Raw genomic sequence first — 25,460 nt, 5'->3', positions numbered from 1 at the left:
CCCATTTCAGAGTTATCAAGAGACACTCCTTACCCATCCCAACCTCTCCTGCTGACTATACCCAAGGTCATCTGCTGAGAGCCATAGCCAAGTAGGAATGACGCATGGCAATTTCCTTGTCAGCCTACCCAATGTTGCTTAGAGGGAGGACTCTCCATTGTGGAAATGGGCTTGCCTTGGACCCAGGTCATTTGCAGTGACATTGCATGAATGTTTGAGAGTTTTGATTTGTAAGGTGACCTTGCTCAGGGATTAGGGCGGCTCCGGGTTTAGGGTAGATCCTGTTGGATTAGGGTGGTTCCAGGTTTAGGGTGGATTCTGTTGGGAATAGGGCGGATCCTGCTGCCTCAGGCGCCCACTCCTTGAGTTCCCGCCCGCTCCTTCAGTTCCCGTGGAGTTCTCGCTCCTTCAGTTCCCGTGGAGTTCTCGTGGGGTTCTGAGAGTATTTGGTACGCAGAGCCCGGTGGAGGGTGAATTTTCCCAGAACGTGCGTGTAGAGTGCCGGTGAGAGTTCGGGAATAAAGAATTGCTGTTTGAATCTACAAGGCGGTGTGGTGGCCCGGTTATTTTGTGCCCAGCCAGACTGCGGCAGTCATCAGCTTTGGATTGCTGGGGCCAGGCCCCAAGGAGGGTATACTGAGGGGTCTGTAGGTTTGTGATTAAAATAATAAATGCTAGGCGTGTTTGATGCACTTTTAACTTTGAAATAATGAGCTAATAAATTAACAAATAAATGAATGATTTTAAATTACTGGTCTTTTTCACCTTTTTGGATTTGGGGCCAAGCAAAACCCTCCCTAGAATCATCTGTCTCTGGCCTAAGGAGAAGAGGACCAGACTGGTTTTCATTAGTAGTTTGTACAATTAGTATTTTGACTATATTATTAGGCACCTACTTTTCAGACAAAAGCTAATTGGAGACAAATAAGATCGTCTCTTTGTGACTTCTCCACTTCTACTTCAATTGTCTTTATAGCAAAATAAAAACAGCAATACCATGTTTTATAGCTTTCAAATTCTTTTCACACCTATTAGCTTGTTTCATCCTTACAGAGATAAGAATTACAAAAGATAAATTAACCACAGGCTTATTTGGGTTGTTTATACTGGCATGCACAAGGTAAGTCATGTATTTGTCAAGTACTTTTTGCTGATTACTGCATAAATGTATATAACTGGTCAGCAAAGTTTTTTTTTGTGGTAATGTTAAATTTTGCTTCTATTCATCAAATATTTCTTTCTTTCTAGTGTACAGTTATTTATCCTATTACAGATTACTCCCAAACTTATCAATTGAAAACAACAGTAGACATTTATTATTACCAATACTTTCTATAGGACAGGATTCAAAAGTGGTTTAGCTGAATGTTTCTAGCTTAGGGGTCTCTCATGAATTTGCTATCAATACTTCAGCTAGAATTACTTGACTGGGACAAGAAGATCCATTTCCAAGGAGGCTCACTAAAATGCTGTTGTCAGAACGCCACAGTTCCTCACTATGTCGTCTTCTCCAATTCGAGGGTCTTCAGGACAAAAGAGCTAGCTTCTCCCAAGGTAAGTGATCAAAGAGATGACAAGGTAGAGAAACTGCAATATGACATAGGAAGTCATATCATTATTTCTACAATGTCCACTTGGTTACACAGGTAATCTCTATTCATTGTGAGAAGGGACTATAGGAAGGTGTAAATACTAGGAGAAAGAATCATTAGTGGCCATTTTGAATAATGGCTACTATAGAGGATAATTACTTTCATGCTTGAAGGATTTTGGTCTTCAAGAGCTCAAAAATTAAAACACATGCCCACCCTTCTGTTAAGGGTATTCTAATGAATATCTGATTTGGATTATTCTTGGTATCATATTTGCTTACAGTTCAATTCCATTATTTAGTTTCCTTACCTTGTTTGTTAACAAGTAGAGCAATGAGAAGACATCATAGTGTAAAAGAGGCTTGAAAAACAGAAAGAAATAAAGCTTCACTAGGGAATATTTTCAGACTGATAGCTTTTATTTCTAGTGTTCAATAAAAGTATTTATTATTCTTTTTCTTCTTTTTTTTTTCTTTTAGTACTGGGGATTGAATCCAGGGAAAATTTACCAGTGCTCTACATCCCCAGTTCTCTTTAGCTTGTTTTTGTTTTGTTTTGTTTTTAATTTTGAGACAGGGTCTGCCCAATCTTCCCAGTTGCTGGTGTTACAGGTGAACATCACTACACCCACCAAAAATATGGATTGTAAAAATGAATATTTTTCACAAGGAGGACCTAGTCAACTTCTAAAATACCAGCATTTACTCTGATTTACAATATACTCTATTTCAACAAGATGGGCAGGCATTAGATGCTTCTCTTTACTCAACATCTCTCTAACGTATGAATTCCTCGGAACTCTTCTTTTATGTGCACTTCTTTTAGAGTATTTAAACCTTTAAACCTTGGATCATAATATTATACATGTCTAATTAATTCTAACAACTCCAAGTTCCTTGAAATCAGAGTCTATTTTTATTTCCTCTCTTCCTTGTATTCAAGACTTAATGCAGCTATATTCTCCACTTCCTTACCCATTCCTTGTTTCTCCATTTTGCCCTTCCTTCATATAAGCAGATTAATTATGTACTTCAAGGAGCCATGTGGTTGCAAAATCACAAAGTCCTGTGGGTCTTTACTTGATTTTTATATTCCCAAAGCTGAAGCCCTCAATAGTTTTGTGTGGACTTCAGACTTACAGAAAATGCTTCTTAGAAACAGTAAGAAAGTGCACACCGCTCTTGCTGTTCCAGAGTCTGAAGGGTCCATACAGACAGAAATCGGGCATATCTCATTGGCAACCAAAAATGATGACTGATGATATTGAAAAGCAGATGGCTCCTTAACCTCTCCACTTGGCAAGCCATCTCATCTAGTTAGGAACTTAGATAAAATCTGAGAAACTGAGATGGAGGCAGATTGTCTGAAACTGTTTCTGCCACCAGATCAGAAAGGGACTTAAAAAGGTGTGAGGATGGCCTTAGGCCTGAGCCTAAGCAATTCCATTTTAAAAACTCCAGTTTGAAACCTGTGTCTCACCAGGCACACCCACAGAGCCCTCCAGTGTGGCCTCAGACAAGTTACTTCCCCTCACCCTGATAAACAGAGAGAAGTCCCCTGGCAGTCTGTCCTCATCTGATAAGAGGGAAAGGCAAGAAGATCAGGGTGGAGATCACCACACCAGAGGTTTCTGACTCCAGGGTATATGATGTCACTGAGAAGTCTCCTGACAGCTGATAAAGATTGAAAGGAGGGTCAAAAGCCCCCAAATTTAGTATATATAATAGAGTTGATGAACAGGGATTCAGCCAGCAGAAACAAGGATGCATTCAAGCTGGAGAGCCTGATGAGGACCTGACATCCCATCACTTGTCATCGTTTCCTGATCCTCTGCGTGATCCTTACCACTCTTCAAACCCTACCGCCTCCTCTGGACCCTGGTGAGAGCCACAATTTCTCCTTAGGACCCTCTCCTCAGCCCCTTGTTCACTCCACACCAGGAAAAGCCCGCCTTGGTTCCGGACCTGGTCATCGTGATCTAAGTGAGTGTACATCTGCTGGACATAAAGCCTAAGGTTTAAGACTTTTAAACTTAGCATACAGAACAAATATCTGTCATTAGCCTGTCATGATTAAGTGTGTTTATAGTGCTTAGAATTAATCTAGAATTGTTTGCTTGTGAATTGATTAATCTAAAATTGTTTGCAGTGAATTGATTATGTCTATTGCAGTGCCTAACATTAAGGATTGTCATTTTCTGGATTAAGAACGTATAGAGTGGAATTACATTGAGTAATTGAGTGAAAAAAGCATTGAAAGGGGCAAAAACTCGTGGACATTCCTTATTTCTCCCCTCAACTGCATATGTTGCAATTTTGCCCCCTGACAACAAAAGGAAAAAGTAATTACTGAAAAGAAGATTATATTTTAAACAAACTCTAGTTTGTGAAACCGATTCATATTTGCCACATTCGTTAATTAATAAATTTTTGTTAAATATGTAAAACAGTAGAATAAAAAAAGACGGTTAAAGATCCACTTTTGCTTAGGTGGATGCTGTTTGAGGAAGCAGATACAGGCAAGGTGAACAGAGAAGGACAAGCATCTGGTACCTAATTAGGGCTAGAGATCATGGGGCCTGGAGATGATGGTAAGCCCTCTCCTTTGGTAAATTGGGATATTTCTCTTGGGATTCCTTCTGTGAGAAATTAGGAAGAGTTTTATTTTCCTGGGTTCCTGTTAGTGAGACAGAGTGCCTCAATAAGAAAACTGACCAGATGTAGTTTCAGGTAATTCGTGGGACAGTGGTTAGCACTGGACCTGGAATAGCAGGTACCCAGTAATTAGGTTTTACCTCTTTAAGGTCCTTCTCTCCGGCCCCGCCCCTCCTGGGCCCGCCTCTTTCAGTCTGTGGGATGGGTTTTCCTTCATTTCCTGCTTCTGAGACCCGGGCGCGCTCTGGTTTCCGGTGTCATGGCGGCCTGAGGTCCCGGGAGCTGGTGAGGCGGCTGCAGGCCCCTCCCTGCGGAGCCGCTGGTCCGGCGGGCGGGGATGTGACCGCGGGTTCTGCTGGCCTGCCTCGGGCGTCCTGTTAGCTCCGAGTCGGCCCTCAACCCGTAACCATGGCGGGATCCGGCTGTGCGTGGGGCGCCGAACCTCCGCGGTTTCTGGAGGCCTTCGGGCGGCTGTGGCAGGTACAGAGCCGCCTAGGCAGCGGCTCCTCGGCCTCGGTGTATCGGGTGCGCTGCTGCGGCACCCCCGGCTCTCCCCCCGGAGCGCTCAAGCAGTTCTTGCCTCCAGGAACTACCGGGGCTGCGGCCTCAGCAGCGGAGTATGGTTTCCGCAAAGAGAGGGCGGCGCTGGAGCAGTTGCAGGGTCACAGGAACATCGGTAATTGTCACTGTCTCCCTTCTCTCTTTGCTCGGGTCCCAGTCCAAGCATTTACTTTCTCAGCCTGGCTTCCCGTCTTTCTTCCTGTAGGCCGGAGAAGCGGGTCCGGCCTTCTCTAGATCTTCTGATGCCCGCCCTTTTCCCATGCTTCTTTCACATTTTTACTGTCTGCAGTCCAGTGGAGTGGTGGTCTGCTTTGTACAGTGTCACATAGTAGATGCTCAGTAAATCCTTTGGTCTCATCGAAGATTGCTGCACTCATTAGCATAGAGAAGTATCTTCTTTAGTAAAAGGGAGTATACCTTTGCCAGATTGTCACGTCTTGTGTGTAAATTTTTGAATCTTTGCATGCCAGTAGAAAATGGGAACTATTCTAGGGTATTGACATCAATGCCAACAACACATAGAGATCAACATATATAGATAGGGTGGATTTGGAAGAAATGACTCAGTATTACATAGGAGTCTTTATGGAAGTGGGAAATTTAAGAACATCTTTCTTTAGTAAGACTGTTTCATGACTCAGATATTCAGAATGTAAGCTCTATAATGATCACTGAGGATTGATTTGTGAAAACAATCTTCATTGTCGTTACACCAACAGAGAACTTACAATTGAATATAGCTTTGGTTAATAAAGGAAAGCCTTACTTCCTGGCAAATATTTAAAGTTTTAAATTTAATTAATTTAAAGTGACCTGTTTTATAATACCATATTAGGGATGAATTTCCTAATGTTAGTGCTGAATTTTTTAAAAAAAATTTTTTTTTTTTTTTTAGCTTGCAATTTAATGTTTCACAATAACCTTGGTGTTGAAGGAAAATTTTTGCAGGCCTCAAGACTTGTTGAATCTCTGCAAGATTAGGTTTAAATGTCATCTAGAAAGAATTAATCTCTTTCAATATTTAGAGTATAGAGTGCTGTTTTGGGTCAAGAAGCAATCTTCAATTTGTTTTGAAGAGAGTTTCTACAATTGGAACTTTTACTTTCAATAATTTTTGCCTGGCACCCTAAGTATGTATTTACCCACCACTGAATATACAGTGAAATCAGCTGTTGAAGATTATTATGTCCAAAGTTCTTATTCATGGGAAAAATAATGGAAGCTTGCTTGCTCATCAAAGTTGTCCTCATCTAGATTATCCTAGATTTGTATTGCAGAATCATCTGCTTTTAGTAATTTACTCTGAGTTTGATTTTTAAATTATTATAATTCATTTCTTTTTCTAGTGACTTTATATGGAGTCTTTACAATCCACTTCTCTCCAAATGTGCCATCGCGCTGTCTGTTGCTTGAACTCCTGGATGTCAGTGTTTCGGAATTACTTTTATATTCCAGTCACCAGGGTTGTTCCATGTGGATGATACAGCATTGTGCCAGAGATGTTCTGGAGGCCCTTGCTTTTCTTCATCATGAGGGTTATGTCCATGCAGACCTCAAGCCACGTAACATATTGTGGAGTGGAGAGAATGAATGTTTTAAACTCATCGACTTTGGACTTAGCTTCAAAGAAGGCAATCAGGTAAGAAATATCTTTTTTTTTTTTCCTTACAGTTTAAAAATCTGTGGTCTAAACCAAATATTTTTAAATAACAAGGGTAGTTTAGTAAGGACTGAAGAGGCATTTCTGTCTAAAATACTGAAATGCCTAGAGTTGAAACAAAGCAAAAGAATTTCAGTGCCATGGGCTGGGGATGTGGCTCAAGTGGTAATGTGCTCGCCTGGCATTTGTGGGGCACTGGGTTCGATCCTCAGCACCACATAAAAATAAAGATGTTGTGTCCACTGAAAACTAAAAAATAAATATTAAAAAAAATTCTCTCTCTCTTAAAAAAAAAAAAAAGAATTTCAGTGCCACCATGCAAAAAAAGAACATATGTTTGTGTCTGGTAGGGAGAACTAGTGAGGTACAAGAGACCTTGGGAATTAATATAAAGACTTAACCTACATAGAATACCTTTTTTTTTTTTAATTTTGTGAGCATTTGGTTAATTGCTGACTTACTATTCCTGGTGTCTTCAGTGTTGGTGCTCTACTTCATGGCAGAATGCATGTGATAGGTTTGGCACAGCCTTCATTCTTAGTTTATCAGCTCTTTGCAGAGTATTCTTATTTATCAGCAGTACTTACTAGGTAAACTATTTAAAGACAACTTCTTTATGAGTAGCAGTGTGGAAAGTGTAGATCTTGCCTGTGAGAACTTCCCTGTTAATGAACCAAAGTATTGTAGTAACCAAAGACTAAAAATTTTGGCATTCGATTTGGCAGTGTTTTACTCCATGTTTAGAGAACTAAATACATTGTAAAGATAGGGCTTTAATGTTGTAATGATGGTGAGCAGCTTTTTATTAGTTGTAATTTGTATTCATTTTCTTTAGGATGTAAAGTATATTCAGACAGACGGGTATCGGGCTCCTGAAGCAGAACTGCAAAATTGCTTGGCCCAGGCTGGCCTGCAGAGTGATACAGAATGTACCTCAGCTGTTGATCTGTGGAGCCTAGGAATTATTTTACTGGAAATGTTCTCAGGAATGAAACTGAAACATACAGTTAGATCTCAGGAATGGAAGGTAAACTGTACTAGTGTTTTGTTTTGGAGTTCTTAATTAATTTAAGTGTATTGAATTTATGATAATTCTAATTGAGGAATCCATTTGCATCCTCTCATCCATACTCTTTTGTCCTACTGATAGTACCTTCAATGCCACTAATCACTCCCATGGCTATCCACAGACTAATGAGCATTACATTTTCACTGTTACTAGCTGGATCCTGGCATGTAGTAGTGTTTGATAAAATGTTTGAATTAATGCGTTTTCCCAAGTAAGCAAAAGTGATTTTTTTTGTTATATTAGGTTCTGAAGTATTACTAATAGAACCATAAGCTGTAAGTTAAATGAATCTTTACATAATGCTTTAAACTTTGTAGTTTTAAAAAGTATTTTAATGCACAATCTCATTCAGTTCTACCAACAATTCTTTAAGGATAGAGTGAATACTGGTTATTTTTGTTTTGGAAATGAAAACTAGAGGCACAGATAGGAAAGCTTGCTCCAGATTATATAGCTAAGTGTTTTAGACTTGGCTCCCAAATTTTGTTCCTCCTACTCAAAAGTTAGAGTATTTTCCACAGTTCCACATTATGTTGTAATTTATTTATATACCATGGGTGAATATGGTGTAATGACCACTATTTATTTCATTGTTTCTGTGAGAACATGGGTTCTAAGTTCTAAACTTCTGATCTTTGAATGAACTTTTTGTATGTGTATAAGAAGAAATAACTACAGCATGTTTTCAAACATATTTTGGGACTTCAGTGTTTTGATGACATTAGTATTCGTTCACTTAGAGGTTTGATAAATAATATAATGCTTTCAAATTATTAGCTTTGATATTAAAGGACAGTATTGGATAATAAGTGTTTTAATATTAAGCAACAATTATTTTTTTGAGCATCTAATACATAGTTTATGGCTATTATAATATAGAGAGTTTTATTTTCATTAATTTCCTCCCTCCCAAGGAGTACTTAAGAGCCTAGCAGACATACCTCAATGCTTATTTTTGGCCAAAAAATGCTGCCATGGGAGTAAAATCAGTATTTTTTTTTATCCCAAACAGTTCAGGAGACTATTTAGTCCAGAGGCTGAGTATTATTCCTCTAGTGCTAATTCAAGTGTAGATCTATTACTTGAATTAGCTTTGACTATCTTTGAACCCTTGGATTGTATCTGCTTGACCCAGAGCTCAACAGAACTGGATTATAGTAAAATTTGTGTGAAGTTTGGAGGCATGATATGTACTAATGGAATCCCAAATATAAGCCTATCAAGTTAAAACATCATTATTTTGTTTTACCACTTTTACAGAGACAGAATTGCTAGGTGGACTCTGAAGTAAAACTATTGGGGTTCATATCTTGCTTTCACCTCTTACTAAGTTATTTATTTGGATTTGTTAAACCATAGTTAACTTTTTGTAAATTTAGGATAGTAATAACATATCTCCTGTGAGTATCAAGGTTTAAAAAGAAATGCTAACTCAGTTTTTAGCATATTTAATGGCCTATGATAGGCATTCAGTAATTTTTGGTGATAATGATGGTATTAGGTCTTTTTACTCATACAGTTTTACATGCTGAGTTAGCATAGTACTCAAGAAAAAATTTTATATTCCATGAAGATTTAAGGTATGAATAATGTGACAAATAGTAACACTCTCATTTTCTGAGTGATAGTTTTTCTGTCTGAAAATCAGTTGAAGACTCAGTCACTAGACACACTGATTCACCTATTACACACTCATTTTCTCACTTTAAACTACATTTTATTTGGTTCTTCAGTTTTATTCATTCATCTAGAGGTTCATTGAGTGCCACATATAGTTAGGTGCTGAGAATGGGAAAAAGAAAGTTCCTTGTCTCTAGAAAGTTATGATTATATATATAGTCTTCTCCATTAAGATTATAAGCTCTCAGAATGTTTTCTGTTGCATGTTATTCACTAAACAGTGTTATATGCCTAGTAGTCAATAAATACAAACTGAATTTAATAACCTAAGGAAGATGTTTCTTCCTTTTTTCAGGCAAATAGTTCTGCTATTATTGATCACATATTTGCCAGTAAAGCAGTGGTGAATGCCGCAATTCCAGCCTATCACCTAAGAGACCTTATCAAAAGGTACATTGTCTGCGCTATAAATTTACTTTGTGTACATTTACAATGTGAAGCCTTTTTTTCCTGAATGGATTTATTATTTGTGATTTTCTTGATCTTGTAAAGGTTTTACTCCCTTAGAAATAAGAACTTAAGATATTCTATGTAGGCTAGCTTCTTATGAGAACCTAAAGTATTTAAGTACTTTTATAAAATTTGGTTTCAAAGGAATGTTCTTTTGTTCATGGTGGGTCCCATATGTTAAGTTCTTCCTTAGTTATTTATTCACCAGAAGGTAGATGCTGGGGCATGTACTTTTGACCTCTTGTGTACTTTTCATACTTGATGGAAAATATATTTTTTAAAAGAGGATATTTAATAACTGAAGGCTGAGTGTGCTTTTGGACTTCAGGAAAAAACTCTTGAATAAGGTAGGTTTAATTATGTTTTGTAATTACTACCAGAACTCTCTGGGAACAGAGAGAGAAAGAGCATTTCCAATATTTGAATAGCTCCAAATACAGTAGGTGTTTTGAAAATAAGAAATATCAAATAGTGGGCTTTGGTGTTTTGAGCCCCCTTGGTGGGCTTGAAATGAATAAACAAGTATGCCAGAAAAGGGTGAATCTCTTGGTTAAGTAAGAATCTTAGAGTTTCTTTGGAATTTGGCCCTATATGCATTCAAATTAGGTGTTTTTTAAAAAAATTATTTTTAATTAATAAAGATTCAATAGACAGTTGGAAAAGTCTTAGAGTCCAAACTTTATCCAGTTCCTCCCAATAACATCCTATATTACTGTAACACAGAATCAAAACCAGTAAATTGACATTGTTATAATTCACATAATTTATTTAGATCTGTCTAATTTTATACATATTTATATGTATATTTTTTAAAAATTAGTCTTAAATAGCTGTTTAGAAACTGATTGATATTGCATTTTCCATTGCAATTACAAATTGCATTTTCCATTGAAGAGATAGCAGTGTAAAATTATGTAATTGATTTTGGCCAGTAAGTCATATGATTTAAGTTCTAGTTTTGAATACTTTTTTAAGTAATAACTTACCTCCTGCCCTTTTAATAATACTAATAATACTGAATGTGGAAATTACCAAAAATTTTGATAAGGAAAACAAAAATATAACCCAAACTTCTAATGGTAGCATTTTGGTGAATTTCCTTATGTTTTCTGCATATTGAATTTTGTGTCCATGCAGCTTGTTTGAACCTTTTTTTTAATGTAGTATAAAACGGATACTAAAATGCTAGTGTGACAACATGTATATGTGGGAACATTGTAATCACTATTCAGATCAATAAATAAAACTTTGCCAGCTACCCCTGCACTTCTCTATATATCTAGTCCCTATTTCAAGACTCTATTCCTCCCCTAATAGTAACCACTATGCTACATTTGTGGTAATCATTTCCTTGATTACATTATAGTTTTATTACCCAAGTGTACATCCGTAAGATGTTTAGTTTTGCTCGTCTAAAAAAAAACAATTATTTTAAGTCTCTTAATCCAAAGGGTACCTTTCCATCTCTTTCCCTTTTTCCCCCACATTTTTTATTTGGTGCATTATAGTTGCACATAACGATGGGATTTGTTGTTATATATTTGTACATGCACACAATATAATTTGGTCAATATCCCGCCCTGGCACTTCCTCACTCCCCTCCTTTCACCCTTTGGTCTGTCCTTTCCTCTACTGATTGATCTCCCTTTGATTTTTATGAGACTTGTCCCCACCTTTCTTTTCCTTTTTTATCACTAATATCTGCATATGGAAGAAAACATATGATCCTTGACGTTCTGTGTATGGTTTATTTTTTGCTCAAAATAAAGGTCTCTAGTTCCATCCATTTTCCTGCAAATGAGATAATGTCATCTTTTTTAAATGGCTGAGTAAAACTCCATTGTGTGTATATATATATATATATATATATATATCACATTTTTTTAATCCATTCATCTATTGAGGGTCAGCTAGGCTGGATCTCAGTAATTTGGCTCTTGTGAATTGTGCAGCTGTAAACATGGGTATACATGTCTGCTTCCCCCCGACCCTTTTAACTTATCTATTATACAACCTGGGTTGTTGGCTCTGTATAGTTTTTCATAACCCAAATCTTACTGATTTTTGTATGATTATAATTTCACATAATTCTTGGTTTTGTGTGTGTGTGTGTGTGTGTGTGTATGTACGTGTACATGCATATACATGTGCTGTTGAGGTTGGACCACCAGGGCATTGTGCGTGCTAGGCAAGTGCTCTACCACTGAGTTGTACCCCTGGCCCCATATATCTGTTTATTCTTATAAGTTGGTAGATATATCTAGAGGGTTTGATTAATTTTTTCAAGACTGTAGATAGTATTGTGTTCTATCATAAGTTGGCACATAATATGTTTATCTTGAGATAGCAATTGTTGGTTCTTGATGCTTACATCCATTAGAGATGTTGATGCTCTTAATATGCCATTTGTTCTTCATTTGGTTAACCAAAAACAAAGTTAAAAACTTGATTCTCTTTACTAGTTTTCAATATAATGAATTGGTTCCTGTCAGCCTCCAAAAGAGATTATTCTTTTTTAAAAAAATTCCAACTATTAGGTAGGGAGCAGGGGATTAGCAAGGATGGTAGAATTTGATAGACATCATTATCCAAAGTACATGTATGAAGATACGAATTGGTGTCAACATACTTTATATACAACCAGAGAGATGAAAAATTGTGCTGTATATATGTAATAAGAATTGTAATGCCTTCTGCTGTCACTTTTTTTTTTTAAAAAATCAATTAAAAAAATTCAAAATATTGCAGGGCAAGGTGATACAGACTCTTAATCCCAATTGCTTGGTAGACTGAGGCAGGAGGATTGCAAGTTTGAGGCCAGCCTGGGCAACTCAGACCCAAGGTCAAAATAAAACGGGCTGGCAATGTAGCTCAGTGGTAAAGAGCACCTGGGTTCAATCCCTAGCACTTGGGAAAAAAAGATTCTTTTTTTCTTAACTAGTTAATTTATTTTAATTAGGTAGGTATGACAGCAGAATGCATTTGGATTCATTGTACATAATTGCAGCACAACTTTTCATGTCTCTGATTGTATACAATGTAGCGTTGCACCATATGTGCAGTCATACCTGTACCTAAAGTAATAATGTCCATCTCATTCCACCACTTTTCCTGTCCTCCATACCCACTCCCATCCCTTCCATCCCCTTTGCCCAAAGTTCCTTCATTTTACCATACCTTGCTCCTCACCATTATGAATCAGCATTCACTTATCAGAGAGAACATTCTGCCTTTGTTTTTTTGGGATTGGCTTACTTTGCTTAGGATGATAACCTCCAACTCCATCCATTTACCTGCAAATGCCATAATTTTATTATCTTTTAATGCTGAGTAATATTCCATTGTGTATATATACCACGATTTCTTTATTCATTTATCTATTGAAGGGCATCTAGGTTGCTTCCACAGTTTATCTATTGTGAATTGAGCTGCTGTAAACATTGATGTGGCTGCATTAATAGTATTCTGATTAAGTCCTTTGGGTATACACTGAAGAGTGGGATAGCTGGGTCAAATGGTAGTTCCATTCCAGGTTTTCTAAGGAATATCCATACTGCTTTCCAGAGTGGTTGCACCAATTTGCAGTCCCACCAGCAGTATATGAGTGTGCCTTTTCCCCCACAACGTTGCCAACACTTACTGTTGTCTGTATTCCTGATAACTGCCGTTCTGACTGGCATGAGATGAAATCTTAGAGTAGTTTTGATTTGTATTTCTCTAAATACTAGAGATGTTGAACATTTTTTCATATATTTGTTGATCAGTTGTATATCTTTATGATATACAGCTCCTTAGCCCATTTATTGATTGAGTATTTTGGTTGTGGTTTTTTTTTTTTTTCTGGTGTTAAGGTTTTTGAGTTCTTTATATATCCTGGAAATTAGTGCTCTATCTAACGTGTGTGTGGCAAAAATTTGCTCCCAAAATGTAGGCTCTCTCTTTACCTCATTGATTGTTCTGTACTACAAAGCTATATAACAAAAACAACATGGTATTGGCACAAAAATAGACATGTAGACCAATGATACAGAAGAGAAGACACAGAATCAATCCCACATAAATACAGTTATCTCATACTAGACAAAAGAGCCAAAAACATACATGGGAGAAGAGATAGCCTCTTCAACAAATGGTGCTGGGAGAACTGGAAACCCATATGCAGCAAAATGAAACTAAACTCCTGTCTCTCACCATGCACAAAACTCAAAGTGGATCAAGGACCTAGGAATTAGACCAGAAACCCTTTGCCTAATAGAAGAAAAGGTAGACCCAAATCTTCATAACGTGGGATTAGGCCCTGACTTCCTTAAAGGATTCCTAAAGCACAAGAAATAAAATCAAGAATTAATAAATGGGAGAGAAAAATCTAAGATCATTATAAACTTAAATATATTTAATGGACTTAAATATATTTGATGTGCTACAATCCATTGCAGTTTTTATCCTGTTCAAAGCTGAAACTATCTCATCCTTTATGAATGGGAAATCTCCACATATTGGTTTTGGCAGACATTATTTTTGATAGTTTCTTTTTTTGTGTAATATTAAAAGATGTTCTCATTATTTTATACATTTTTTTGCCCCAGACCTGGACTTAGTCATTTTTCCAAGAAGCCTGGTTTCTTTTAGTATTTTAAAACTACGCTCTGGGTATTAGGAATACCCCTTACTGCTGGGGTAGTCATTGCCTTTATACCTTTTAAGTTAATGGAGTTCATGCTGATATTTCTAATTCAAATTCATGAATAGAGGTTTTTACTTTCCTTCTATTTTATATTTGTATCTTCTTTCTTCTACATCAAGATTCTGGTTCTTAAGGACAAAAAGAATGCCAGAATTAGAATATAATAATGAAGTTAGGATCTTTCATACTTTCTCATTTCATCTTTTTTTTCCCCCGTAAAAAGTCTATTAATTTTACCAGAATATATCTTAATTTGATTGTTTCAGTAGTTTCAGGAAACTGAGATGCAATTCATATCTTAGAAAACTGTTTTTAAATTATACAGTTTTTAGTATTTTGTTCTATGTAATTTTTCTCTTCCCAGGCACTCATATGAATGTTGGATTTTCTTCCTCTATATTCAGTATTATGACCACTCTTTGAATCTTTTTTTCTCTCTTCTATTATTTCTTTTTGATTTTTAAAAGTGTTCATATTTCTGCATTTTCTCTTTTTTGCAGTTTCTCTACAATAATCTTATTTTATTAAATCTTTTTAAAATTTCTAATTATTTCCTGATTTTTCTTACCTAAGTTTTGAGACTAATTTTGATTTTTATTACTCTTTTAATCATATATTATTTAAAATGCCAGCTTATTTTTAAATGGTAGATTATAGTGTTCTTTCATATTATATTCATATCTTTCCAGCATATGAGCACTGTCTGAGAAGTATTATTTTGTAATTCTTTTTTATATAATAAATTTGTTATAATTCTTTTATTGTTACACATTTTTATGTGAAGCTTATTTTCCTAAACTTGTAGAAGGTATAGTAGGTACAACTTTTCTAATTATATAAAGCTTCTTTTTTTTAATAATGCAATGTTAAAGTCTTTTGCTGAGATCTCCTGCCCCTCCCCCACCCTTTGCTGTTTTCTGGTCTCTTGTCTTGCTCAGAATGGATTCTATTCTGATTTCTTCTCATTGTGGGATTTTGCTAGTTTGTTTTAAGAGGTATTAGTGTCTGGATTATTCCACTCCTTCAAATTTTACAGAGGCTCTCTTATCTTCACCTCATATTAAAAAATATAGCCCCTGGTAGTTTTAGCTGTTTTTATCAAATTACCCTGCTGTGTTACCCAGTGAGTCTCTGTTGGCCATTTTGGGTTATTCTTTTTTCTAGTTCATCAGATGAACAGTTGCTTTCCTCTGCTTTCTTACACATAGATGCTGATATGGTACAAGTCTTCTTGCTGTTGATCTTTTATCCCTATATTTTGTTGGAGATGGGTTTTTGGTTTTGCTCAAGTTGTTTTATTATCAGGGGAATTTGACAAGATTCATAATTACCCTGCCACTATCTTCTTTTTTTATTGTGTTACCCTGAATCTTTGTCTAACTTTTTGTCACTTAGTGTTATAGAATGTGGATCACTTTCTCATGTTTCATTTATTAATCAAAATCATTATTTAATCATAGTATGTTATATTATAGATGTGTGTTATGATTTATTGTACCATTTACTCATAATAACATTTTATAGGTGAATGATTCAATAAACCATGCTAATATAATTAGTGCTGTGATGAACTTTTTTTTAAAATTGTTACACTTTTCAGAAGATTTGACAGTTATTGTAAAGACACTGATTTTTATGTCTTAGCATGCTTCATGATGATCCAAGCAGAAGGATTCCTGCTGAAATGGCATTGTGCAGTCCATTCTTCAGCATTCCTTTTGGTAAGCTGTATATGTCTTTATTTTTTTCCATCAATTTATTTGTGGGGGGAGGATTTACATTTAACCATATTTTAATGAACTTTAACAGCCCCTCATATTGAAGATTTGGTGATGCTTCCTACTCCAGTCCTAAGATTGCTCAATGTGCTGGATGATGATTATCTTGAGAATGAAGAAGAATATGAAGGTCAGTGCTTGCTAAGTTATATTTTAATGTGTCTCTCTTAATTAAGTCTGGAGTAGACATATATTCAAAAGATTCTCTTATTTTTCCTAACTTACAGGAAAGTTTAATGAGAATATTGAACTATATGATCTTTAAAATACTCCTTTTGAATAAGGTCCTTTTGGCTCTTTTAGATCTTTACTAAGTTAATTAAGAAGGTTAGTTTCTCCAGCAACTCTCTCTCTCTGGTCTGTCTTTTCTGGCCCTTCTCCATGCTTCATTTCTTCTTTTTAGTTTTCTTTTTTGCTTTTAGCAATTCATTCACTCAAGACCTATTTACTATTTACTATGTGTCATTGTGGGATTACTGTTTTTAATATAGTAAGGGAGTAGTTGTGATAATCTGAGGGTAGGGTAATGTACGGGAGGAGAGGAGAAGTGTTTAACCCAGTCTGAGTGATTGGTGAGGGTTTGTCTGTAGATGTCAAATCTGAGCTCAGTTAGAGTTGCTTGGCTAAAAGTTGGGGGGTTGAAGAAGTAACATAAAGAGATAAACAGAAAGTGTGGCATATTCAGAGAACAGCAAGTTGGCATGACTGTATCTTGAGATATTTGAGGGAAAAGCAGTTAGTTAAAACTGAAATGGTAGCTGAAGTATAGATATCTAACAGACTTGATTGCTGTGTTTGAGAATTTGGATTTTATCCAAGAGATAGTAACACTGGAACATAACCTACATGAAAGAACACATTGTAGGCCCTCAATATTTATCTTAGAAAGGAAGGAAATGCTAATTAAAACCAACTGTAGTGTCTTTGTTACCCAGGACATTATCAGTGATAAAAACATTTGATTGATACTCTTGTTGGTAAGGGTGTAAGAAAACAAGATATTCTCATATATTGCTGGAGAAAGTTTATACTGGTAAATCTTTATGAAAGGCAGGTTGATAATATAGCAATTACTAATTTATGTCAGTTTGGACCAGCAATTCCATTTCTAGAATATCAACTGAGAAAGACTCAGATGAAGTGAGATATGTATAAATTTATCTGTTGCAGTATTGTTTATAGTATCAAAAAGTTTAGAAACAGTTTGATTATTCATGAATAGGAAAAATATCAGGTAATTGATTGAAGATTCATAGAGTAAAGTACTACTCAATCAAAAAACAAATGAGAAGATTTTATGTAATGATATAGAAAACTCTGATAGATATATTATTTAATAAAGAAAATACAAGATTTAAATTCTTACTTTAAGCATATAAAATCAAATTTACTTATATAAGCTGATGATATTTATGGCAGGATACAGAAGAAACTGATAATGTTTGTTGCCTTCAAGAGGGGCATGAAATGGCAATTGGGAATGTGGGAGGAAAATTAAATACTTATTTTTAAAAATTTTGATTTATTATTGAGTGTTTCAACTATTCAAAACTTTAAAGTTAAAATATGGAAGGAAAAGTATTAAACGCATTAAACTATGTACTTAAGCTTTATTTTTGAAGATAGGGAAAGTGATTTCATTATTTAGATTTGTATTCCTGAATTCTTTGATTTTAAATTCTCAAATGATGAATGATTATTAATACATGAAAGTGGTTGCTGTTTTGTGTTTTAATACCAGATGTTGTAGAAGATGTAAAAGAGGAATGTCAAAAATATGGACCAGTAGTGTCTCTGCTTGTTCCAAAGGAAAATCCTGGCAGAGGGCAAGTAAGTGAATGTATTTATAATTTCAGAATTATTCAGAGCTTATTGAAATTTTTCATTAAGTGTGTTGTATAGAAAAACATACACAAAAATTAGTAGTTTTGCTTTATGAATAATTATTACTTTCTTGTCTTTTTAAAAAAGTTCTATAGTGTGCTTGCTTTTATTTATCATTTAATTTTTGTTAGGCTATTTTGTGGTTCTGTGAACTGATAGTATATTTACACAAATCTAGATAATAATAGCCTTTGAAATACCTAGGCTATGTGGTATTGTCTGTTGCTGCTGTCCTTTAAACCTGTACAGCATGTTACTATACTGAATACTATAGGCAGTTGTAACACAACAGTAAGCAGTGTTGTATCTCAGCATAGAAAAAGTACAGTAAAAAACTGAGCAATATGAATATTTCAGCTCTATTATAATCTCTTGGGACCTGAAAACATATTTATGTGGAGTGTGACTAGCATATTCATTAAAGTTATTAAAGCACTGATCTAAAACAATTAGGGACATGAAGCTTCTTTGTTTTTTCTCTCCTCTTTCAGGTCTTTGTTGAGTATGCAAATGCTGGTGATTCCAAAGCTGCTCAGAAATTACTAACTGGAAGGATGTTTGATGGGAAATTCGTTGTGGCTACATTCTACCCGCTGAGTGCCTACAAGAGGGGATATCTTTATCAAACCTTGCTTTAATCAGTAACCTAAAGACTATTTCCTGTTTCTCCTCTTCCATTTCTTGGATTATTGTATTCCACATCTGAATGCAGGAGTACTCCTTTACCATTTTAAGGGAATACTTCATATATTTATTTATCCTACTAATGTGCAGTCATTGCCCAAGCAATGTTGCATAAAAACATTTGGCACCGAGTAGGACAAGACCTCTCAGCTATACATTGAGGGGTTTTAGAGCATCCATGTGGGCAACCTTTTATCGTGCAGTAGGGCAGGTGCTGCTCTTAAGTATGTAACCTAAACAGATATTAGTTATTTCATGTGACTATGAAGCAAAGGTGAATAATATGTTGTAGTGAGTATTATTAAATTTGTTAGGGTTGGTGACATCACTTAAAGATTATTCCTTTATGTTATCAGGTGGTTCTTATTGTTGATATCCATATCTGGCACTGGATGCTATCGATAATGTTAAGTAATTGTCAAGCCGCAGTTACCTACTGTGTTCTTAACACTGAGTTGTGAATTTTTTTAAAGGAGTACTGTAGTACTTAATATTCCTTTAAAGAAACTGCAGTGAGCCTATCTACATTTTTTAAATATTATTAAGGCTTTTAAAATAGAAAGCTGATGCTTGATCTTGCACAATTTTTATGTCTAGTATGTTTGCTTGAGTGAATGTGCAGGTGTGAAAGACTAGAGAAAACTTGAGTCAGTGTACTTTATAGTGTGAGTCTTGTGAGCTAATACAGTCTATACCCATCTCTTCCCTATCTGTTTCACACTTGTAAGATTTAAGATGTATGTGTTTTAAAATTGGTCTGTCTGATAGAATGTAAATGACAAAACAGTCATTCCTGAGAGGCTGAGAACAAACTGGAGTCTCTAGACCAGAGTTGTATTGAAACTATTCATTCTATTGGAACAAAGTAAGTTTAGGTACATGTTAATTATCCCATCCTTCAATCTTCTTTAAACATTTGATTGGCTCATCTTTTTATACTAAATCTCCTGTGATAACTGTTAGATTTCTCAAAATGTGATTCTACCAAGTAGGATGGAAAATTGAAGTGGATCACCAAAAAAAAGGGGGGGGGGGTGGACAAAAAGGCAAAGAGGGCAGATAATCAAGGATCCTTTTTTTTTTTTTACTTCCTTTTATCTCTCACTTTCCCAGCACGCCCTTGTCTTCCCTTTCCTCTATGCTCTACCTCTGTGCTTAATTGAAGACAAGCTAGAGGAACATCATCGCAAGTGGTCTGGTTTTTGACTTTAGGAAGTAAAGAAAGGTGAAGATTTAAGACAAATGGAATTAGAAGAAAGAAAAACTCAAATCTTAGAAGGATTTATAGCAATCAAATGTTTTCATGAGTAAAAGTTGCCAATATGCATGAGTTTATGGATACAGGTTGATTACATGGTTTTAAGACTTATAATTATGAATTCTTCTCATTTTATGATTGTCCTTAAAGGTATAAAAATTAGGAAACCTTTGTAAAGCACTGATTGTACAAAAAAAAAAAAAAAGGACAAGTTATGTACAGATTATGGATTTTTTTCTATTTTCTTACCTAAATGAAATTTTTATTTATTATTTTTTTTTCCCTCAGGAAAAAGTCTTTTATATCTTTCCCTGTTGGAAGCCTCCTCATGTAGGCTTTTCTTGTTGTGCCATGCAAATTATTGAGAGCCCAATTAGAATCTGCATTATAGGGCATGAATTATTTTGCCTCTTCACACAATCACTATTTGACATTTTAGTTGTTACCAAATTATTCAGGGCTCTCCCTTAATATTTATTATGAAGCCAAATTTGGTATAAGGAGGCTGACTTATGAATTACCAAAGGGTCTTATACTATCATCCCTGATACGTGCCCTTAGGAAGAATAACTATCCTTTTTTATTTTGGCTCTTTTGAGGATTGATTGATTGGTTGGTTTGTTTTCAAGTCAGAATTGAAGGGTAGAGCCAATATTGTGATGACCTAAGCTTTCCAAAAAGCATAATTCTTTATATGGCTAGCTGCTTCTTAGAAACAGTAGATCCTTATGCATATTCCAATAAAGACATTCTACAGATGAATTCTTTTTATGGGCAAGTATTCTAGGCTAGCACATGTACCTCTTTCCCCCACCCCTAAAAAAAAAAAATAAGAGAGAAAGAAAAATCCTTACAAATAAACTGCAGATAGGCTTTTAAGCTTAGTCATGCAGTATGCTGCTAACATTGATGCTGTACTTCACAGCATTCTTTGATCATCTTATTGCAGATGTATTCATACATATATTAGTGTTTAACACTGTAGAATTTTATTTCAGAAGATGCTAACTAGATTTTTAAGGGAGCTGAAGAAATAATTGATGAGTCTAAGTAACCATGCGTTGAATTAAATATTTTATATGAAAGCCACGAAATTGAAAAAAAAAGATACCTACCATAACTTAAATTATCGTTTATAGCTCTTAGCCCATTCTACCAAAGATGACCTTTGCAGATTCTCCCTCCCTCTGATATTATCAGAAGTTTAATCTAAATATCTTCTTAAACTGGAAACAAAATATTATGAAAGATGCAATTTTCTTGATTCTTTAAGGATGAAATACACAGGAATTCTTCAAAGTTATTGAAAACCTAGAAATTTTCTTTCTGAGAAGCAGGGTAAAGAGGTGAGGTTTCATGTCACTTAACCCCTACTCTTGGGGACAAATTTTATCTCAGGTAGTTTTCCTTTCCCTAAAATAATACCTGTGCTTCTTTCCCACTCACCTTCCCAATTTTTTCTTTATTGTAACATGGTATATCCATGGTACATTTCACCCTAGAAAAGGCATATGAATTGTTTATAGGAAATTTTGGGTTCTTTAGAAGCATATTGGAAGAAGTGACTAACTAGCCACTATTCAAACTATAATGCTGTATTTAGAGAAGAACAAGAAGAATAAGACACCTCAGTGAGATAGCACTAGCTAAAAGTATTGGCTGCATTTTAAAGGAATTGAAAAAATTTGTCCTTTTGCAATAAGAGATCTGCATTTATCACTACTGAATGTCTTCCTTGTTGTATGGCCATCAACATAGCAGCTCTCTTTAGAGAAATTCCTTTTCTGCTGTACCTTGAGCCAAAACTATGGCTGCTTTTAGAACAAAAACCTTAAGTATACTTTTATTCATCCTTCTTTTTTGTTTTAATTGAGAGAAGTGTGGCCTTCTTTTTGGTACTCCAGCTGCTAAAGAGTGTTGAGATATGCTAACCTGCCAGCAGCAATGCTGCCACGTGGAGGAAGTTGAAGAAAAACCACAGGCCTGATACTTGATTCTGTCTTGTACACTGGACTATCCATCCCCCTGGTAAGGGCATCAAGTTACTCATATTATGTTTCATGGCTCTTTTTGAGTTAATTCATCAAATACAGGTGACTAACATCATTTTCTTAGGCTTGTTTTCTGACTTTTTAAATTAGGCTTATCTTAACATAATTTTACTATCAGTTATGTTTGGCAGCATGGCATTTTTAAAAATAATTAATGAAAATCTCTGCAGTAACTGATAATAATTAAAATAATACAGTTACTGGGTGAGGGAGCCAGGGAGACTCTCAGTAACCACGTTTTACCAAGACTCTTATGCAAGGGTACATGCTGGGTGGTTTTATTCAGATTAGGGTACAGATGGAATCACATCATGGCTTTTAGCCTGGAGGATGTATAGATAGTTAAGGATTTGAGCAAGTGCCTTTTGTTTCCTGGGAAATATTAACACACTCATCTGGGTGAAAACTTCCCAGATGATGATTAATTGCACCTCCAACTTTTTCTGGAAAGAACTTTTGGATTGAGTTACATAATGTTAAAAAGTCCAAAATTTCCTTGGTATCTTTTTTTTTCCTGTTATATGTAAAACTATCATATTTAATTTTATTCCAGTATTATGTCTGATGGAAAAGCCAGGTATCTGGCAGAAAATTCTTCCCTGGATCTAGCTTCATTTTTTAATGGCAGGTTCCTTCCTCAAATTTTACTACTCTAGCTCTCTATTTCAAGTGTGATCACAATCAGACCAGTCTTTAGTCACAGTTAGCTCAAATGAATTCCCATTTCTTAAGGTGCTCACTGAATCACCTTTATTTTGAGATGGTAGTCTGTCAAGTTAGAATTCATTAGTAGCCTTCTCAATGAATATACAAATGTTGAGTATTCATTATAGGGGAGCTCATCTGAGGCCTATGGTTATATTTAGATTTTATATTAATCATAGAGGAACATGGACATTTTGATTTTTAGAGTACCCAGAGTTTTAAAGATTCAAGTTAGCTTCTTTTCTACCTGATACCACAGAATATATCATGTTATCATAGCCACTTTCCCCAAATGTTAATATTTTTGAATTATGTGATGACCAGTAAGTAGATTCACAACATATACAGTTGACAAATATTATGGATATTTAAGAAGGTAAACAATTTTAAATATTTTTGCTGTGATTTTTTATAGGAGAAATGGGCTGTAAAAGAAATATCTGTGAGCCGAGAGCATTTAGGAAATTTTATATTTTATAGGTGATCATTAAGGTGATCTTCAGGATATAAGATATATAGTTTACGCAAACTTTGTTCTCCTAATATGAGGTTCTTATTATTTTCTTATAGCTAGCACTTTCATTATTCTTTGTACTGCTTATGAAAATTATTATTTTAAATTTGCTTTATTTGCGCTTTTCAGATAGTTATCATAATCTTGGCAGTTGTGCTTGTGGCACCATAAATGCTGGAATTCGTGGGAAACTTACCAAATGATTGCCCCTATTTTATTTCCCATTAAATTGGGTAACTGCCACAGTAACCTGAAGAAAACTTGATGACTTTTTGAAGACCATGTATATTTTATGAACTGAGTTCATAATATTTTAATTTAAAGGCAAAGAGAAACATTCTAATTATGACTATTAATCTTTGTGATGCAGAAGAGAACTTATTTTGTTATACTACTTTGTATAATGAAAATAAGTCACATTCTGGAAAAAAAAAACAACCCAGAATTGTTTTAGTTCTTTTTGTTTCTTTTTAGGAAGCCCTCACATAAAAATCAGAGCTACTTCCTATAGTAAGCTATTAGTGAGAATTATCTGTAGTCAGCCTTTTTTCCCAGATTGCCTTCCTCTTTTAATTTATTTCCCTTTTAATTGCATTCATGATATCAGGACAGTGAGTATATAAAAACAAATGTAGTGAGGTATTCTCAAGTCATGCATATATGAATTCAGAATTTCTTCAGTTATTCAAATTATCTATAGTTATTTTGTTGGCATATATTTTCAGAAGACTGCCAAATTTAAGGGTTAAAAAAAATAGATGAGGGGAAGAAAATGACTCCCTGACTGGTGTTTATAATCTTATATATACTAATCATTTATTTTTTAAAATCCAGACTGGGTACCTGTAGAGTAGAAATATTGCCTTTCCTATACATTCCTTGTTGTTACTTTCCCAGAAAATTATTTTAAGAGTTTATAAAACCAGATTAAATATCCATTTTCAGTTTATCCTGATTTTTAATAGTAAATATTGGAATTCCAGCTTTTTTGAATTTGGTGTTCACTAACCTTTCATGCACATCGAGGATCAGAAACTGGGGATCAGCCATCTCTCTGTTTCCCTTTGCATATTGGGTTCAGTGAGTGGCATTAGAATGCACTAGCTGCAAAGTTACAGCACCTTATGGAACTTAAATAGTGTTTATTTATTATAATTTTAAAAACTTAATCTGCACTTGGGAGATTACTTATTTTACAGAGAGTAAAGCTGTCACATTTTGTCCAGAAGGATTTACTCTTTTCATTCTTAATTTTTTTTCTGAAAAATTTCAAATAACATTCCTTGACAGTGTGGAATCTGGGGTACAAGGGATTCCCCTACCCACCCCCCAAAGGCTCCATCTTTGCTATATTTCAACCACTCTTAGAAATCCCATTGTAATCAATAAATTTTAAGTCTATGGCCTCCTGTGTCAGCACTGGAGTGGTTGGTTGTGAATAGTAAAATCTATTTCCCCTTATGCAATTGCTGTGTTTTTGATGAGTAGGTGTCATTACAAAATATGTGAAAGATCATTTAAACTAAAGCCAGTTATGAGGAGTGTCCTCTTCTTGAGGTTCACCTTCACCTCAGAACTGCAAGAATATCACCTTGCACAGTGAATAGCTGTCTATAACATTTCTACCAGTTGTTTCAGTAGCAAATTGGTCTTGGCATTTCTTGGCACTATGGTCTCTGATCTTTGTAATGTCTTATAGTTTGTGAGTTGTTTTTTGTTTTGTTTTGTTTTTAACAAATAAGTGGGACTATAAATGTAGATGTGTGTCAGTACCAAGAAATTCTTTTCAAAAATCCCTCAATTTCTGATTTCCAAAGTCTTGCTGAGTAGCAAAGAATTTTATTTTCCACGTTCCTATGTACCTAAAAGTATAAACACTGCATTTTGATGGACTGTATTGCGTACTTTTTGCTGAAAACTTTTTCTGTAAACACAATTGCCTTGTTCAGTTTTGTTGTAAACTGACTTACCATAAGATGCACTGTTGATATGCTTTCTGATGTGTGTTTATAAGAGTGATAAAATAAAGCTTAAAAATAAAATAATTGGTTTTTCATTTCCAGTATTTTGTACTTATGTATACATATACATATAATATTATAAATATATACATATAAGGTATATATATGTATATATATGTGTATATATATATATATATATATATATATATATATATATATATATACTTCATATTCAGATAAGAGCTTAATGTAGTTGTGATTTAATTTTTACTAAA

The 25,460-nt window shown here is 35.0% G+C and overlaps 1 protein-coding gene and 1 long non-coding RNA gene across 2 annotated transcripts; one reads left to right on the top strand and one right to left on the bottom strand.

The window, feature by feature from the left end:
* Positions 1 to 1,293: 1,293 nt before the first annotated feature.
* LOC139707284 (uncharacterized) lies at positions 1,294 to 4,465 on the bottom strand. The gene is made up of 2 exons (XR_011708921.1): positions 4,387 to 4,465; positions 1,294 to 1,587 (listed from the first exon to the last, which is right to left on the bottom strand). It is a non-coding gene; the product is annotated as an uncharacterized lncRNA (long non-coding RNA).
* A 182-nt stretch (positions 4,466 to 4,647) lies between these two features.
* Positions 4,648 to 25,280, top strand: Uhmk1 (U2AF homology motif kinase 1). Its single transcript, XM_027922486.2, has 8 exons — positions 4,648 to 4,922; positions 6,154 to 6,446; positions 7,303 to 7,494; positions 9,512 to 9,606; positions 15,995 to 16,071; positions 16,160 to 16,258; positions 17,870 to 17,958; positions 18,504 to 25,280. The coding sequence occupies exons 1-8, from the start codon at positions 4,655 to 4,657 to the stop codon at positions 18,648 to 18,650; spliced, it is 1,260 nt and encodes a 419-aa protein (XP_027778287.1). The 5' UTR covers positions 4,648 to 4,654; the 3' UTR covers positions 18,651 to 25,280.
* Positions 25,281 to 25,460: the final 180 nt, after the last annotated feature.

Source organism: Marmota flaviventris, chromosome 10 (genome assembly GCF_047511675.1).
Source record: "Marmota flaviventris isolate mMarFla1 chromosome 10, mMarFla1.hap1, whole genome shotgun sequence".
NCBI lineage: Eukaryota > Metazoa > Chordata > Mammalia > Rodentia > Sciuridae > Marmota > Marmota flaviventris.
The sequence above is the reverse complement of the archived record's forward strand: the minus strand, read 5'-3'. Positions and strand labels throughout refer to the sequence as shown.